At 52.2% G+C, this 17658-nt stretch overlaps 2 protein-coding genes across 12 annotated transcripts in view; both read right to left on the bottom strand.

Moving 5' to 3' along the window:
• The window catches only part of GARNL3 (GTPase activating Rap/RanGAP domain like 3), a 94450-nt gene extending 88567 nt beyond the window's left edge, over positions 1-5883 (bottom strand). Inside the window, exon 1 of one of the 3 annotated variants that reach the window (XM_081151354.1) lies at positions 5704-5883. Coding sequence is in view for 1 of the 3 variants with exons in the window: in XM_081151351.1 (XP_081007477.1) it covers positions 5704-5795 (92 nt within the window). In the remaining 2 variants the exon portion in view is untranslated. The remainder of the gene's footprint in view (positions 1-5703) is intronic. The other 2 variants (XM_081151351.1, XM_081151352.1) reach the window with 2 other exon arrangements.
• Positions 5884-8118: 2235 nt separating this feature from the next.
• The window catches only part of RALGPS1 (Ral GEF with PH domain and SH3 binding motif 1), a 247996-nt gene continuing 238456 nt past the window's right edge, over positions 8119-17658 (bottom strand). For 7 of the 9 annotated variants that reach the window (XM_081150876.1, XM_081150873.1, XM_081150868.1 and 4 more), the window contains 4 exons: positions 16352-16444; positions 16088-16193; positions 14875-14966; positions 8119-12267 (listed from right to left, as the gene is read on the bottom strand). In XM_081150876.1, coding sequence (XP_081007002.1) covers positions 12238-12267; positions 14875-14966; positions 16088-16193; positions 16352-16444 — 321 coding nt within the window. In that variant the 3' untranslated portion in view covers positions 8119-12237. The remainder of the gene's footprint in view (positions 12268-14874; positions 14967-16087; positions 16194-16351; positions 16445-17658) is intronic. The other 2 variants (XM_081150875.1, XM_081150871.1) reach the window with 1 other exon arrangement.

The raw sequence follows: 17658 nt of genomic DNA on the forward strand, positions 1-17658 counted from the left end.
TGAACTTAAAAACCCCAATGGCTCTGGGTGGCATCTGGGTTCTGGATTTTGGAAAGCTTCTCAGATATAATGGCACTTTTTCTTTTTCTTTTTTTGGCAACCCAGTATCCATCCCCCCTTTTGGTAACAGTACTATGATTTTTCCTTTGGACAATCACTACCTCTTGGTCTCTTGTGGATGGAAGTGATCTATCCCCTTAGTTCTAGATTGGGTATGTGACTCAGGCCCAGCCAATTAGTGTGTTTTATCCCTGTCTGGCCAAAATGATTGGTTCAGGGATGAGCACAGAACCCAAGAGATCCAATAAATGTTAATCCTGAGACATGCTCTAGAACCACTGAGAACGAGGCACTGTCTTTCTGTTGGGATTGTACATTGGTAGAAAGTAAGCCTGGAATAATTAACTTCCATTGCCTCCATGAGGAAAGACCTCAGGAAAAAAGAAAGCCAACCCAGAAAAGAAGAAAGACTACTGATGACATTATTTGAGCACCTGGATGGATCCTCTCCCAAAGCCTGCTTTACCCTAGCATGTGCCAATTGTATGAACCAATAATTCTCCTTGGCTTGTCATTCATAGCTTTTGATAATCTTTTAAAAAATTTTATCAGCTGATAAGGCATCAATCAGGAAAGATGCCAATGAGTTACCAGTCCTGCTTGTGGCTGAAGAACTGTTCAGTGGTGATTATAACTGGGTAGCCATGAGTAAGAACATTTGACTGATGAGTCTGCACCCCACAGTCCAAGCCTCCACTTTTCACCTAGAATCGGAACCACAGGCATTGCTATTGCAAATGGTGATGCAAGCAGAATCGTGAATGATGGGTGACAAGTATGATGAGGCAAGCTTCGATTTTGTGATTGGGCAAAGATAACAGGGCAGGTTAGTGGGCTCCCTGCCCTTAGAAGTGCGATGACCAGCTGCAAGGGTTGTCGGAAAAAGATCCCTGTATTACCCTAATGGAGTGGTTTTCAAAGCATGTCCCTGGGCCAGCAGTACTGGCATTACTTGTGAGCTTGTTAGAAATACAATTCATAGACCCACCCTGACACAGTGAATCTCTGGAGGTGAAGCCCTTCCAGTGAGCCTCATGTATGTTAGGATTGGGAACCACAGTTTCTTGAGCCCCATCCCAGAGATTCCAACTGAGTAGATTTGGGCTTGAGCTTGAGAATGTGCATTTTCAACAAATTTCCAGGTCATGTGGATGCTGCTGGTCCAGAGACCACGCTCTGTGAACCACTGTCTGAGAGGCTGACCTCAGCGATGCCTAGAGTTCCATTCAGTGTAGAGTCTTTGATCTTCAGGATCTACCTTGCAAACTGGATCCTACTAATACGTAACCCTGTTAATGCTGTGGCTCCCATTTATCGGCTCCGGGAAGTGTTGCAGCCAGAATGACCCAGCTGAGCCATGGAAGAGCAACTGACAATAACTCAGGCTCATTAACTATATTTCTTGACCATCACAAAGTCACAAAAGATAACAGATCTATTTTTCTGAAATATATCTTAAAGCAACAAAAACAATAGGGAGATCTATTGGCCTGCCTCATACAAAGTAGATGTTTTTGTACCTCTCACCTCTAAGTCTCCCTCTAAAATTTTTTCCAGCCAGGCCTAACCAGTGCCTTGTGTACCTCCAACCTCCTCCTCAGTCCCTCCTAAATCCTCCTTCCTAAATCTGCAGCTCAAAAATGCGAAACAGCAAGGCAGGACCTTGCTCTGAGGGCAGAGAAGGAAAAAAAATTGAATGGGCAAAGCTAGAATTTTCACAAGGCAAGGGAAGGGAAAGGAGGAGAACTTTCATATAAATGTTAATCATTTTGTCCATAAAAGTTGCCACTTAGTATGATTTGTGCCAGACACTGTTCTTGGCACTTTGTATGAATCAATTCATTTAAAACTCACATCAATATTGTGAGACAGGTGTTACTGTCATTTTTTAAATGAGTTAAACAAGACTCAGAGGGGTTAAGCAACTTGTCCAAGGCCACACACACAGCAAGGGAAAGGACAGAAACTGGAACCCAGGTCTGTCTCGTTCCGAAGCCCTTGTTCTTGAACATTATGTGATATGCCCTCCTACAAAATCAGGACACACACATCTAGGACAATTGGTTCAACAGCATAAGCGCCTTGCCCTACGGCCTCCAGATTTCCCAGCTAGTCTCTCTCAGTGCTACCTGCCTGGATGTCTAACACCTGGGCCACTCCCTGCTCCTTTACATTCATTATGTGCTGTGTCTGCTTGCCAGTTATCAGCGTTGACATGGGATACTTGGCAAAGACAATTGCCATCATAAAAGTAATGCTTATTTCCTGACGTCTATGAGATGATTGAGTAAATGTGGCTATAGCAGACTCTGAAAGGCCCTAAACATGAAGCAGTGGCATTTAAATTTGATACAATAGGAAGTGAAAAGTGAGGACTATGGAGTAAGGGAGGCTAATCTGGCAACATGCCCACAAATGAGGAGAGGTCCACACCCCTGCTGCTCCTCAGACTCACCCACAGAGCTTTCTGAGCAACCACACACCCTAGGACCACCCTGGGCTTTCTGGAACATAGGCCTGGGGTAGGGGTCCACCTGCTTGCACAGTTAAGAAGCTTCACAGGTGATTCTTCTGTTGGCCCAAAGAGCCCACAATGCCTGTCCAATAGAAGGTAGCTTAATGGTCTCACTTAAAAGTAAGGCAATTTTGATTAATAGATTAAAAACAACAAGAGAAATTTTATATGGACACCGATTTGTTTTAAGTCAGAGAAGTCTTTTCTAATCAAGCACAAAGAGGAGGAATAAATAGATGTGACTATATTTTAAAAAGATAGTAAAAACTTTATCAAAAAATACCATAAACCAAGTTAAAAGGCAAATAATGAACTGCGGAAAATATCTGCTACATATTTGACAAAAAAAATAATTCCCTCAACAAATAAAAAGTGCTCCGATTCAATAAGGAAAAAAAATAAATATTCCAAAGGAAAAATGGACAAAATGCATGTGTATATTTCATTAAGAAATACAAATTATAAATATGAGAAAAGTTTCACCTCTCTACTAAAGAAATTCAAATGAAAACAAAGCCAATATTTATAAATGATAATGCCTTGGCATGAGATGAGTAAAATCAGGCATATTTATATGTTCTTGGGAGAACTGTGAGCTGGTACAACTTCCTAGTGGGCAATTTGACATTATGCTAAATGGTCACTTTCTTGGACCCAATAAACCCCATCATTTCTATGAATTTATCTTACGGAAGCTATTACCTCTTTATACACAGGATAATGCACATGGATTCAGTGTCTCTTTGGTAAAAGTGAAAAACTGGCAATAAACTGCATTACAATAATAAAGGATAAGTTAACTGTCCTCCAATATACATAAATTACTTTTATCGTCATAGAAGTGGTAATCATTATTTCTAGGGTGTATACGATGATATCATGGAGTGTTAAATAGAGAAAAGACCTCTGGAGACCAAGAAGTCATTTAGTCTTTCAGGGGTGAGGCTATAAGGACAAAGGATGGGTGGTAACAGTGAGAATTCAGAGGAAGAAAATAAATTTTTCTATTTGGTGCTGTCCAATTTTGTAAATATTAGTCATATATGGCTACTTAAATTTAAATTAAAGTTAAATAAATTTTTTCCAATGTGGCTCAGTGGTTGAGCAATGACCTATGAACCAGGAGGTCACGGCTTGATTCTCCATCAGGGCACATGCCCCAGCTGCAGGCTCGATCCCCAGTTGGGGGTGTGCAGGAGGCAGCTGATCAATGACTCTCATCATTGATGTTCCTATCTCTCTCTCCCTTTCCCTTTCTCTTTCTGAAATCAATTAAAAAAAAAAAAGTTACATAAAATTTAAAATTCCGTTTCTTAGTTGCATTAGCCACATTTCAAGTGCTCCATAGCCACAGGTGGCCAGTGGCTATGGTATCAGACAGCACAGGTCATGGAATGACCTGAAAGTTCTACTGGACAGTACTGATGGAAACATTCCTCCTCACACCTGCATCCAGTCTGGACCCATCTCTGGGCTCCTCTCTTCAGCCTCATCTCTTGGTACACTTTCTCCAGAAGAGCAGACACCGTACTTGGTTCTCCCAGTAGAGCCAGGGAGACTATTACCCAGGTAATTACACACCATGGCAGAGCAGATAGGCACATACGTTGTTGATACAGCACAGAGGTCAGCCTGGGGTTCAGGGATGTCTTCCCAAAGGGGGAGGGGGAGTCATTATCCAACAAGCAAAGAAAAGGCTCTTCCAAGTAGGGAAAGGAGCGTGACATGAGTAAAGGCACCAGTGAGAAAGAGACAGCGTAAGGGAATTACCAGCTGGTCAGGCATTAACTCATGCGACAGAGAGTAAAGGTCCGTGATGGGCCAGACCTGAGCCAGGTTCTGGGGACAGAGCAGTGCGCGGGATGGCAATGATCCCTGTCGGCACGATGCTTATACTCTCACCCAGCAACTGCGGGAGCAAGAGTGAGGCAAGGGTGCAAGGACCTCACATCTCACAGCAAGGATCCTGGTTTGTTTCCTAGCCTGGCAGTTGAACCCTCTTTGGGCCTCGGCCAGGACGGGAGTCCTACCTCCTATCTTCCTCCTTGTTCCCTACCGCAGTACCCGGCGCTGCTGTGGGAGATGCAGAGCTGCTGGTGGCAGGTGGGAGATGGGGGGGGGGGCTTAGGCAGCAGAGGGGCACAGCTGAGGGTTTGGGTAAGACCCCTCCGGCGGCCAGTGCGGGTGTAGACTGGAGAGCAGGAAGGATAAAGACGGGAGGTCTAGTGGGCAGGCTGCTGGAGTCGCCTAGAGGATGCTGCTCCAGTCATCCAGCTGGGGTCCGGGTCAGAGGGCGCCGCGCGGGGGCTGAAAAATGGCAGCGCCAACTTTAGCGCCGCTGGAGCGGAGAAGGCGCTCTAAGTTCAGAAAGGGCTCTGAGGGAACGGGTCTGCCGAGCGCGGGGAGCGCCGCCGAGCCGGCGGGGGAGGGCGTGTCTGCGGGCGGGGCGCCAGGTTGGAGAAGGAGCCGAACGTCTCGGGAGAGCTCCCCAGGCCTGAGGAAGGGGGCCAGGAGGGGCAGGCACGCCGGCCGCCGAGGAAGGGGGTCCGCGGGTCAGCCGGGCCCCAGGGGCCCCACCTGCGGGGGTGCCGGGGCCCCGCCGCGCCAGGATGGGCGGGGCCGCGAGGCAGCAGGTGTGCGTTACCCGCCGAGCGCCGGCGGGGAGGCTGCCGCCGGCCGGGGTCTGGGGCGGCGCGGCGCGGCTGCCGGGAAAAGGGAGACCTTCCTCGGACTTCGGCAGAGCTATTTCCCGACCTTGTCCTTGAGCGATTTACAAGAGGCCGGCGGGGCACGTTCTCCACAGCCCCAAGCCCGCCGGGAGCCGCGGCTTCGCGCGGGGCCTGCCACAGAACCGACGCTTGGCCGGGGGCTCGTCCGGTCGGGCTTCCCGACGCTCGCCAGGTTCTTCTCTGGGGCGACCCCTCCCGCGCCGGCCGCTCAGGCGGCCCAGTCCCCTCAGCCCCAGCCGCCCCGCCCAGGCTCCTCGCCCGAGACCCTCAGACCGCCAGTGACCCCTCGCCGCGCCGCCGCCTCCGGGCCCTGGGTTCCCTCGGACCGCCACCGCCACCCCCCCGACGGGGCCGCCCCGCGTCCGCCCCTCCCGGCCGCACCCCTCCCCGCCGCGGTACCTGGGGCTCTCGAAGCTGCACCCCCTGCGCCGCAGCGCCGCCCTCCTCTGCCGCAGGAGCGCAGCAGCCTCCCCACCGAGCTCCGGCTCCATCGCCCCGGGCGGGGACCGCGGGCTCGGGCGCACTCGGGTGGGCTCGGGCTTCGGCGGGGCTCGGCGGGCCGCTCGGCTCACGCGCCGCAGCCCACGCCCCGCCCCGCGCGCCTCCGCCGGGCCTAGGCCCCGCCCCTGACCCGCCCCGAACTTCAGCCCAGTCCACTCCTCGCTCCTCAGCCGGGCCCAGGCCCCGCCCCAAACCTTGGCCCCTCCCACTCCCTGCCCCTCGGAGAGCTCCAGGCCCCGCCCCGGCCTCCCCACCCCCCGAACTTCAGCCTGGCCCACTCCACGCTCCTCAGCCGGGCCAAGGCCCCAGCCCGTCCCCGCCCCGCACTCTAGCCACGCCCATCCCGCGCCGGTCCCTCTCGGTTGGCGGGGCTGGCTCGCAGCACCTCTGCTCAGCCTACACCCATGAAACGCCCACCCCGGCCTCAGCTCTTTAAGGCCCACGGCCCCGCCCCTCCTGCCCCTCAGCTCTGACGCAGGCCCCGCCCACCTGCCACGCGCGGCCCCCGCCCTCACCCCGAGGGTCGGCTCCCTGGGGCGTCGCTCCTCCGATTTTAATGTAGCACCGTCTCCTGTGGAGGCCGCCCGTCCCCGTGCCTCGCCCACAGGCACGGTCCCCCTTTTCTCTCCAAAGCCCCCGGACTGCCGGGCTCACTCTAGCCGCCCACCTCAACCCGGCGGGGGACGGGGCTCTGCCCTCAGCCCCGCCCCAGGCCCCGCCCCGACCTGGCCCCGCCCACGCCGTGGCCCCGCCCATCCCGTTTCCTCTGCTGGCTCCCCGAGCGCCCGGGTACCGTGCCCGCCTCCGATGCTAAAGCGGCAGGCATTCTACCGCACTGTGCGCGAGCTCCGGAGCTCCCCACTACCAGGAGGAGGTGCTGCTGTCCCCTGGCGGTCGTTTGCGGCGCCTGACGCAGTGGGCCTGAGGGGCTTGAGCTTTGCCGGCTGCCAGCGGTGGGTTCAAGTCTTGACCGCATCACTTTCCAGTTGTGTGACTACCAACACCCTCCACCGCCTTCACCTCCTCCCCAAGTCAAATGCGACGGCCTCAGAGCCCTTGGGCACTACACTGGGGCTGAGGGCAGTGACCCCATCTGGGTAGAGCTGGGGGTTACTGTGCCATCTGAATTGTGAGGAGGAGGTGAACTAGGCTCCCTCAGGTAGAGGGCTCGTCTTGGCTAGGGAGGCGTGGCCATGCTGGCCTGGAACTGGGGTGGTGAGCTTGTGCTTGGAGAATCGGCTACTGCAGCTCTGGAAGGCACTAGCTGGGAAACTGAGGCAGGGAGGGCCAGGGGCTCTCATGATCAACTTGGATCACGTCCCTCCCTGGTGCACACTGCCTCAGTAACTAGCTTTCCCAGGACTCCTTTGCTTGCTGCACCTTCCAGCAGAGAAGCCAGTCTGGAGAGAGAATGGAGGGGAGAGGGAAAGATGCAGGGCCTTCCTTTTCTCCTTCCGGCCCCTTGAGACTCCACCTCGGTCCTCCCCTCGGGCTCCCACCGGACCCTTGTAAGACAGCCTCCCCTCGGTGTAAGATGGTCCCGCTTTCTCTTAAGCAAGCTAGAGAGGGTTTCTGGCTTTCGCTTAACATCATGAATTTGCCCCAACATATCTTTTCAGACTTGGATCCCATTCCTCCCCCAAATCCTTTACTTAGTGAGACTGGGCCGGCTGCCTTTCCCAACCTCCTCCTGCTCTTCCTGCCGTCTGTCTCTCTGCCTTCTCCACCCTCCATGTGTTCAGATCTTAGAAATCAATCTCCAAATGTCCACTGTCCTCTAAAGCATCCCCAGATCCCCCACCTCCCTCCCCGAGTGTCCACAGCACTGACTCTGTCCTTCCTGAGGCCACTGCTCCCATATGTCATTTATGTTCTAATAACTCTTAACTGGGCCCTGAGCGCCCCACGCCTCCTTCATGTCTGTATCTGGCACAGCAACTGTTTACGAAGTGAAATACACGTGACCTTAATAAATTGAGCAATATTCATTGGAAAACACATTTAATTTCAAAGTAAACAAAGATGTTTGTACATTAAAGTATTTAATTAGTGAAACAATTATCAGTGTAACAAGCTGAAAAATACAGCAACTTGATACAAGACTGAGGTAACAAAATACTTCACCAAAAATCTAAAGAATCGCAAAGGGCTGATGTTCAGTGTTACTGCGGGTGAGACACTTCACAGAAATTAGAGAAAGTCCTTACACAACTGCATGCAGGGAGTGTGCTGGGGAAGACAGCCGGGGAGAGGGGGACAGATTCAACAAGAAATGAATTAAAATGTAGAAACTGATTTTCAACTTATTTTGAAGAATACATAAGAAATGGATACTTAAAATACTCTCTACGCAACATTTTGAATGCTAAGTGAAAAACCATGCATTTTGGCACAAAATTTATTTAAAGGTCATACCATACTAATAAATTAATTACTATCGTTTCATTACCAAATGGTCTCAGTCATTCAGAAATGGGTAAAGAGATTAGTGGTTATAGAAGGGACAGATGCTCCATGGTGTCGCTGCTGCGAGCAGGGACTTCGGGCTGCCTCTGGTGTCCACTCACTTGTGCAGCCTGTGAGGTGGTCCACGGTGCAAATTCTCAACGCTCAAGAGATGCAGCTCTCACTCATGCTGTACTTATGTTTAACATGAAATTAAAACCAAAAAACCTATGAAGTAAATACTGTGACCATGCTGGCCCTGCTCTCATTCCACCTTGGGGTCCTCTGTGTGCCCAGCCCCGGCTCTGCCCTGCCTGTTCTGCACCGACCAGTGCCTGGGACGGCAACTCCATCCAGTCACTGCACTGGACTCTCAGATCAAGAGGCTGGCTGTTCAGTCGGCTGAGCCTCTAGAAGCGTCTCTGGAGGAGTCTGCACAGGGCTTGTACTCAGTGCTGGGAGACAGGCAGGGTCTTGCCAGAGGAGATGCAGTGTGAGGATTATTTGTTCTTTGAGCGGTCAGCTCCTGGGGGCAGGGACTGGTCTGTCCTGTTCTCAGCCATTTACATCCGGGAGAGCCTGGCACACAGGAAGCACTCACTGGAGATGTGAACGAATGAATGAGTGAACGGGTGGCTCTGCAGAGAATCTCGTTTTTTTCTTTTTTAAACATGAAATCGCCCAACATGTCAGTATGATACGGGCTGAATAAAGTCATTTACGAAGTCACTAAAAATAGGTTGTGTTTTTGGCCATGTTTGCCTGGTCATAAGCATCAGTGATGTGGGTAGGAGCTGCAGATGCCACCTGTGAAATGAAGGCAGACCCTGCTTGCAAATGGCTTCCCACTTTCACGGGCCACGGTCCGCCTGGAAGACGGCATCCTCAAAGATACATGTCTTGGGCTTCGGAGGTGGGAGGAAGACGATGAAAGAAATACTGGCCATCTTGGCAAGAACAGAAACGCTTTATAAACTCAGTTGGCAAGGAGAGTGGGTTCTTTCCCAGTAGAATCTTTTTAAGTATCTTCCTCTTTAGGATCCACGGTGGGGCAGGGTGACGAACGGGCTTCTTCAGGGAAGGAGAGGCCACGCGCTCTCACCGGGCACGCTCAGCAATACTGCTACTGCTGTCCATCAAACCAGTCCTCCCGGGGGTATTTCAGTCATCAGGACACACTTGGCTGACCTTGAGTTTCAAAAAGTCAACTGAAAGGAGTGAAAAACACTCCCAGGAAGGGGTGAGGGGCATGGTAATGATACCTATACTCCAGTTAGTAAACGGCATCCCACAATTTTCCTTTCGGGGTGTCATGATCTGTTTGCTTAAAATAAAAGATACAGCATATGCATGCAAGACATACCACCTACAATGGTTTCACAAACATTTGTGCACTATGGACAGTCAAAGAGCAAAAACCAGAAACGTTTCCCTCCAGGGTGAGAACCCGCCTGTGGACTTTCCCCCTCTGGGACTTGAGCCTTGCTCCTTCCGTCCCAGCCTGCGGGCCTCCTCACCTGCAGCTTGAGGGGCAAAGCGACACCGGGAAGACAATCTTCCTTCACTCGTGAGCTTGGCCTGAGGCCCTGCTGGGAGAGCCCAGCGTCTCTCAGCTTGTCTCAGGACTCTTCTGGTAGCTCAAGGTTAGTACCAGTTTTACACAGACTTGGCCAATGAGGTCTAAAAAGATTCTTCAAGAATCCAACCTAAAAATAGTTCTAGGAGGGGATGGGGGATCAGTCTCAATTAGTGAAAAGACTGAACACTTTGGAAAGAACTGCAATTGTGCTGTTTCAAATTAGGCCCAGAAGGAAACATTTGTAAGAGAGAAGAAAAATTTGTAAAGGGCAGAAAATGATCTGATTTAGTGGAGCCCGAAATTCTGAGGTTGTTGGATCGGCATGTGTAATATTTCATGTGAGAAAACCCAGGACAACTGAAGAATGGAGAAATACAAGGAAAATACGTAGCTGACGTTCCAGTCGTGCGCATTCATCCACACTTAAGACTTTGTAAAAATTAACAGGCAGGATGAGACTGAATGTAGGTGAGAGTTAACACTGAGTGGTTCTGGTGAGAGGTTTTTGGGGTGTTTGGTGCCTTCATTCAGCTTTTAGATTTCAGATGCTAATTTGAATAGACCTGGCTGTGAATCAGGTGCATGCACCGGACCCCAGCTGTGGGTAGGCGGGCAAAGCACCAGTGGCTAAGGCGTGATGGCCTCGCTTTTACTGTCTGCCGTTTCTCCTGGCATGAAAGTACTTTCGACTTTGCTCCGAAGGAGGGTTAGTGAATGAGCACAGTAAGGCCCCCCCACAAAATAAGATCCTGATGACAACATCTTTCCTCACCAATTCATTCAAATTTTTAGGAAAGTTGTCACCATTTGATCAAAATACAGTGGTGGCTACTTTAGTTGTTTTGAAACTGACCTGTTACAGTTTCTTGGTTAAGATGCTGCTTTGAAGCATCTTGTCTGGAAACTGTTGCGGTGGTTTGATGTCTGATCCACGTGAGCCATGAGGCCCCGATAGCAACAAGGACCAGAAATTCCGTTTCTTTCAGAACAGCATTTTAGGGTTTCCCCCTCACAATTAGGACACCCAGATGAGAGAGAGAGAAAGAGGGGGGGTAGGAAGAGAGGAGCTACGGTGACAAAGCTACCATAAATAAAGTTAGTTTTTATTAGTTATTTTGAATAAAAATGTATTTGTGCAAAATAAAAGTCACTTAAAAATATGACAGATAAAGGATGTTGCTCATGTGCCGAGCTCTTAACTGAATGCAGAGCTTGGGCCGTCACTCCCCAGGGCTTGGTTCTCTTGTCACCATGGTCATCAACAATTGTGCCTTTGGACTTGGATGATGGAAAACTTGCTGGTGACTGGGTTGGGGGGAAATACTGTGGGAGCTTAAGGCCTCAGTATCACTCAGCTCCCCAGTGTAATCAGGACTCCCAGTGGGCCCTGCTCTGGCAGTGGAGGCAAAGGGGTGAGATGAGGGAGCAGAAGCCTCTGCCTGCAGGGAGAGGTTGGTGCAGCCACTCGCAGTGAGCATGGCCGCCTCCGAGCTGCTTCTGGGGAGCTAGGAGGCGTGGCACAGCTTTCCATCCTGGCAGGGAGTGGGCATGGGAAGAGGGGCCTTCAGGCCCTGCAGGAGAGGGGTGGGAGGAGCAAGCAGGCAGGGGCCCAGTCCATAGTCCTGAAGCCAGGTCCTGTCTCGGAAGAGCTGACACCACATGACCTGGAAGGGACCCGGGCCCGGAAGCAGCCTTCCAGATGAATAGCACCCATAGGAACAGAAAACAAGACACGATTTAAGGCATCGTTTGTTTACAGTAAAAGAATGCGAGGGACCCTTAACACGGGGGATCTGGGCTCTCACTCTGACCTTCCTTGGTGGACAAGGCTGTCACTAAAGGTTAAAGCAGGGCCTCAAAGCCAATGAAGTGTTGGATGTCACGAGTCTTGTGCCAAAATGCATGTTTCTCGAAGAGTTCACACTCGTTCGCATGCACACGTACACGGCACGCACGCGCAGAGGACGCTTCGGATTGTACAAAATCTGAGGGGGCCCTGAGCAACCCCATGCACTTGGGGTGTAGAGCCAGTTCCACAACCTGTTCCTGCTCTCTGGCCCCTCATGCAGGGCAACACTGTCCACTCCTTTGTGCAGGAGAAAGCACTGGGGACCCAACGTGGGCCAAATGCTCTCTAGTCGCAGCAGCAGCTGGCGGACGGACGAGGGCCCAGAGAGGGAGCATGGAGTGTAGCTGCTGAATGAGTGTCAGGAGAGTCGCTGGGGATTGGTGGCAGATCCTGCACCGGTGGGGCCTCTGGACTGTGAGGCCACAGGCCCCGTCCCCTAGAGTCCAGCTGTGAGTCTCCAGCACCCTGGCCAGTGGCCTGTGCCCAGGACCTGCGCTCACCACCAGTCCCAGGCAGGGCTCCCAGAAGCTTCTGAAGTCACGCCAAGTCCTGCAGAGACTTATTCAAATGACATAAGGTTTGCAGGTACCTAGAAGAGAAAGCTCAGCCTTTGTCAAAGTCCCAACCTCTCAGATGGGGACGAGCAGTGGTCCCTAAAGGATGGGACCAGGCCTTGCCCAGTGAGTCTGTGAATGAGGTCAGGTGGGGAGAGGGCACAGAAATAGTGAACACTGCCACTGTGAAGTGACTGCTGCCAGGCACTGCTCTGAACACCTCATATGCATCATGTCCTCGAGTCCTCCCAACAATCCCGTGAGGCAGGTACTGGAAGCATCCCCACATAGAGATGAGGAGACGGGCTTAGCAAGGTGAGGTGCACAGCCAGTAAGTGGCAGGGCTAAGACACCAGGGCCCATGCTCTCAACCACTCTCCCTGGGTCCAGATAAAACTGAGAAGTCACAGATCCTGCAGGAATGGGGGTAGGGGTGGCAAGACTGGCAGGTGGAAGCACAAGGAGTAGGTTTGGGGAGATCAGGAACCCCAAGACTTCCCCATAGCTATATCCCCAGGATATGATCCCAGCTCCCTTTACTGGGGGACCACCCCCCCAAGGTCACGGTGTTACCCCCTCCCCTTGAAGCTACTAGCAAGCCCCAGGCCTCCTCCCCGCACAGTGCCCAGGGGATTCCAGGAGATCTGATGAGAAGCAATCTCATCAACAACGAATCCATCTTGGTGTCAGTGTGGGCAGGTGATGAGCTGGAAAGGCGCACCGCCCTCACCAGGAGACCGTCACAAGGGTGGGAGGGCAGCTCTGCTCCAAACAGCAAAAAGCAGGAAATCTACCTCGGGGATCACTCACAGAATTGATTTTAAAAAATGGGTACAGTAAATGAATGAAAATGATACACATGGACACAGATGAATCTTAGGAACACACTGCAGGAGAAAAGCAGGTCACAGAAGAGAATATATAGCTACGGTTCTATTTGTAAAAAAATGTTTTAAAAAATGTACCCCAGACAATACATTAAGGAATCAAAACAAGTGCTAACAATTCACAGGAATGGAAAACAAACAAACTGGGAGTTATGGGGTTATGACGTTTAAATGTTAGTACAAACAACTTTAAGAAATGCAACTCCCCCCAAAAGAAAACCAATCTCAGTCTCGGGGGCTTCCCAGGGCGCGGATGCATCTCTGTGGCCGTCCTCGCGCCCCCCTTGTTGCCACCACTGGGGAGGACTGGAAGGACTGTGGCTTGCTGAAATAACCCTCAGCTTTGGAGCAGTCGGTTGTAGCCAACGTCTTATTACTATTACTATATACAGCACAGAGCGGGACTACTTGGTTGAAAGTAAATTAGAAATAAAACGGGAAAAGAGTAGAAAAATAAAACGTCTTCCTCCCCTAGGTCTAAAAATTGGACAAAATACTGAAAAGTAGCAAAACCTTTCCGTGGCACCCCACATTTGCCACACATGAAATCCAACCCATTTGTCCTTCTGACCAAACACCTGCTCTGCCACCTGGGTTTGACCCAGTTCCCTGCTACCTGCTGTGACCCTGCTGCCACGCTCAGCTGCCCTAAATGGGCTCTCGTTCAGGGCGACCATTGGTGCTCCTGGCTGGTGCCCCACAGAAAGGCCCTGTTCTCTCCCCTCCCCCACTCTCCTGGGGGCCCACCTCAGGGCTGCCAGTCCCTGTTAGACCCAGAGCCACTCCAGCCTCCTGCTCACAGGTCACTCAGGGCCTCTGAGGGGTCCCAGACATGCACGGTGTGACCAGCATGGGGAAGGTCAGGACTTCTTTCTCTTTTAATGTGACCTGAGGTGGCACCAGCCTTGTTCAAGCCCTAATGCCTTGTTCACTTGGCATCATCTTAAGGTGACTGGCCACCAAAAACAAAACCCCTGGTCTCTCCATTGTGTAGACGGGCACTTACATTTGTTTAATGCAGCGATTTTCATCTCATGCACACATAAACTAATTACTAAAATTCTGCGGCACACCAGAAAATATATTTCTTGCCAATCTGACAAAAAATAGGCATGATTTTGATCCAAGCACACTGGACGGCTACTGTTGTGTTGGCTGGCGTCATTGTTCTATTTGACAGTCTAAGGGAAGAGAGGCCAGAGTCCCTGACTAAATAGGCACTGCATGTTTAAAGAATTCTTGTGGCACACCGGCTGAAAATTGCCCGTCCCGGGTGTGATGGGTGTGGTGGGGGAGGGAGCCGAGCCAGAGCCCTGTTCATCAGCTGCCACGGCTGGCTCTCAGCATGCTAGCTGCTATTATTATTATTATTATTATTATTATTATTATTATTCTTCCAAGGATTGTGGGGGCCAGGAAGCCAGTTAGTCAGTCTGGAGTATTCCTATGGATAAATTTTTGGGGGGAAGATCTAAAGAGATGCTGCGGCCTAACTGGCTCTGATGGATATTTCTGTGGGTTTCCTTTAGTGCGCAGAACAAAGGGATGAGACTCAAAGTTCTGGCCTGAAGCTGGGCTTTGCCATAAGCCGAGCAGGGGTGCCCTGTCTTTTGGGAAAAGGCCGATCACAAGAAAATGCCAGAGAGCCCAGCTGAGAGGCTCTGAGGGGAGGAGGGAGCCCTGTTTTCTAAGCACCCTCAGCTCCAAGGGTTGAGAGGGTATTTCAGGTGACAAGCAGGATTTTGGTGACTTTACCTGAGGCCTGTTGCTTTTACATGCATCGTCCAAATGCTTGTGCCACAGTATCGCATGAAACCGGGAACCAGTCTGGAACTTGTAAACATTGCCTGATGGGTGGAGAAACCACTAGTTAAGAAGTGGGTCACAGAAGAGGGTCTGCCTGTGACTGAGACATGAAGATAACGCAGACATCGGTAACTAAACTGAGGAAGGTCAGAGCCCGGGGCTTGCTGAGGAGGAGCGCCCCCCCTTGTGTTTCCAGGCTGGCTCTTTGGATCAGGGCTCTTAACTGTTTTTTGGGGCCATGGTGCCTTTGACTCTGGTGAAACCTGTGGACCCTGACAGAATAATGTTTTCAAATGGGTAAAATATAATACTAGGGGAATCAATACTGAAACACAGGGATCAAACTACTAAAAAGCAAACAGGTGGTGCAGTTCTGCACGTGCCACTTCAGTAGAGCACAGCTACAAGAACCAGCGGGTCTGAAGCTGCACCGTGGCGCAGAGAGGTGCGCATGAGCGGCACTCTGAAATGTCTGCGACACTGCGTGCCACCAAGACGCCTGTGGTTTCTCTCAGGGATAAAATCACAGATATTGTGATTATTCTAGGAGTTTAGAATCCAAGGCCTGGGCCACACTGGGGCTGTGTCATGTGACACGGCTGCCAAGGAGACAAGCTGACCTGTTCTGAACAACAGTGCAGACAGGGCTCCTGGACAACATGGTGCCCAGAACCTTCCCTTCTTCCTAGCGTGGCCAAGGGGTAAGGACAGAACCCAGAGGAGCTGGGAGCTTTTGTAAAAGGGTTCTTCTCTGAGCTGGCCTTGGGTCAGGACACTGCCGGAGTCTCATGGCACCAGTAATATCTGGGGTGTCCCTGAAATCTCCCAGGACCAAGACCCTTCTAGCCACACGGTTGCTGCCTCCTCCAGCATTATGTCATTTATTCTAAGAGCCTGAGACTCCAGGGGTGATGGGCCCCGGCAGTCACAGGTGAGGCCACAAAAAGGATTCCTGCAGCCACATGCCATGTGCACTGCTCAGTGGACACAGCGACCACGATCTAAGCAGCTTCCGTGGGCTAGTGAGGGAGCCTGAGAACATCAGAACCTAAAGCAAAAGGAAAGCTGCACCTCAGCAGTCCCTGTCGCTTCAAGGTGCACATTTAGCAGAAGGGGACACACGGTCGAGGGGCTGCCGGCACCAGCTCCGCCCACTGCCTACCTCTGTCTGGGTTATTCAGCTGGAAGATGTCCGGGTGCTCAGGGTCGTCGGGCAGCTGTACCATCCAGCCCGCAATGGAGACCTTTTTGCCAGGTGTGGATTTATACTGGAGGAGAGCAGCGGGAGCAGGAGGCTCACACCCTCCTTCCCCACGGAAGGCTGGCCCGGGCCACTCAGGCCCCCCCCCCCGCCTTCCCCCCCCCCCACTCCCTGCTGTTGACAAGAGGTAAAGTCCCCGCACGGAGAGGCCTTTCGCGGACTTACGTGTTTTCTGTCTGTGCCCCGCAAGGACTTGGCTCCATAGTACAGGAGGGTGGATCCTGAGAGAATGACCCAGTACCTGGTCCATGAGGACAGCTGCACAGGAAGGGGAGGCTGAGTGACAGCACCGAGAGTGGCGGCAGCAGAGCCCCCGGCTGCCTGAGTACAAACCCAGCCCCTCCTCCCAGTCAATCCCGGGCCCCACACACCCCTCGATGCCACCTCCACCGGGATCTAGAGGAGGCGACTGTCCTCACCAGTGCCTCTGAGCCCCTCAGCCCTAAGCCCTACCCCCCCTCCGCTCCTTCACTCAGAGCCCTTCCTTTTCCACCTGGTCTAGGGCAGTGCCAAGGCATAATTTCTATGTGGTTCAGGGGACGTGGGCCCAAGAATGTCCTGGGGGAAAACATTTTAAAAACACAGATATGGTAAACCTCAGCTAGAAGGACCACAATGCCTGCGACAGGGAGCTCTGGCAGGGATTGAATGGCGCCGCTTTTGAAGAATTTATGGTTAGAGGTGGGAAACCCGCAGGGCCGAGCTGTGGGCATGGGCTCCGTTTCTCTAGGCATGAAGGCTGGCACTGGCCGTTCAGGGCCCGGCTCTTTGGTTTGGGGAAAATCCCTTCAGTGGCTTTCCGGTTCTGCACAGGCGAAGCAAATGGCCCGCCTTAGGAGGAAGAGCGCTGAGCGCACAGGGGCTGCCTGCTCTGCAGCACAGCCGACCAGGCCCCACACACCCGGCGAAAGCAGCGCTGTCAGACCGCCCGCGGACGCCCACAGGTGAGTATAACACGCGTGCGTATGCATGTCGAACACCTGCCTTTACTCAGTGTAAGGAACTCCATTATTCTCTATTCTACTCAAAAAAACGGGTCAGGACCTCCCGAACTGATCTCATCGTTCCCTATCGGGAAACCAGCGTTTGGGAAAACACTGTCCTGCTCTGGCCTCAGAGTGGCTGGGGCCTGAACTCTGGGAACGGGAGAGAGGCCGGCAGGTCAGTACAACAGGCTAGATACAGGGCCCCATGTCACAGGATGCTTTGTGACACTCGGGTCCAGGGGTAGTGTGGCCCAGGGCTGGGGTGCAGACTCCTCCCCCATGAACCACCTGGCACCAGAAGATAGGGGACAGTCTGGAGGCTGCACCTGGACTAGGGCCCTGGCATACTCATGGGTGTCGGTAGGAGGAGCATCTCCAAATGGCTCCATGGGCAGTGGACAGGTGGGCAGGGGCCAGAGCAGGAGAGGAAGGCAGAGTAGATGCAAGCAGATGCTGCCTGGAGACGCAGCTCAGACAGATTTGCAG

The sequence above is a fragment of the Miniopterus schreibersii genome, assembly GCF_964146895.1.
Source record: "Miniopterus schreibersii genome assembly, chromosome: 11".
Classification (NCBI taxonomy): Eukaryota; Metazoa; Chordata; class Mammalia; order Chiroptera; family Miniopteridae; genus Miniopterus; species Miniopterus schreibersii.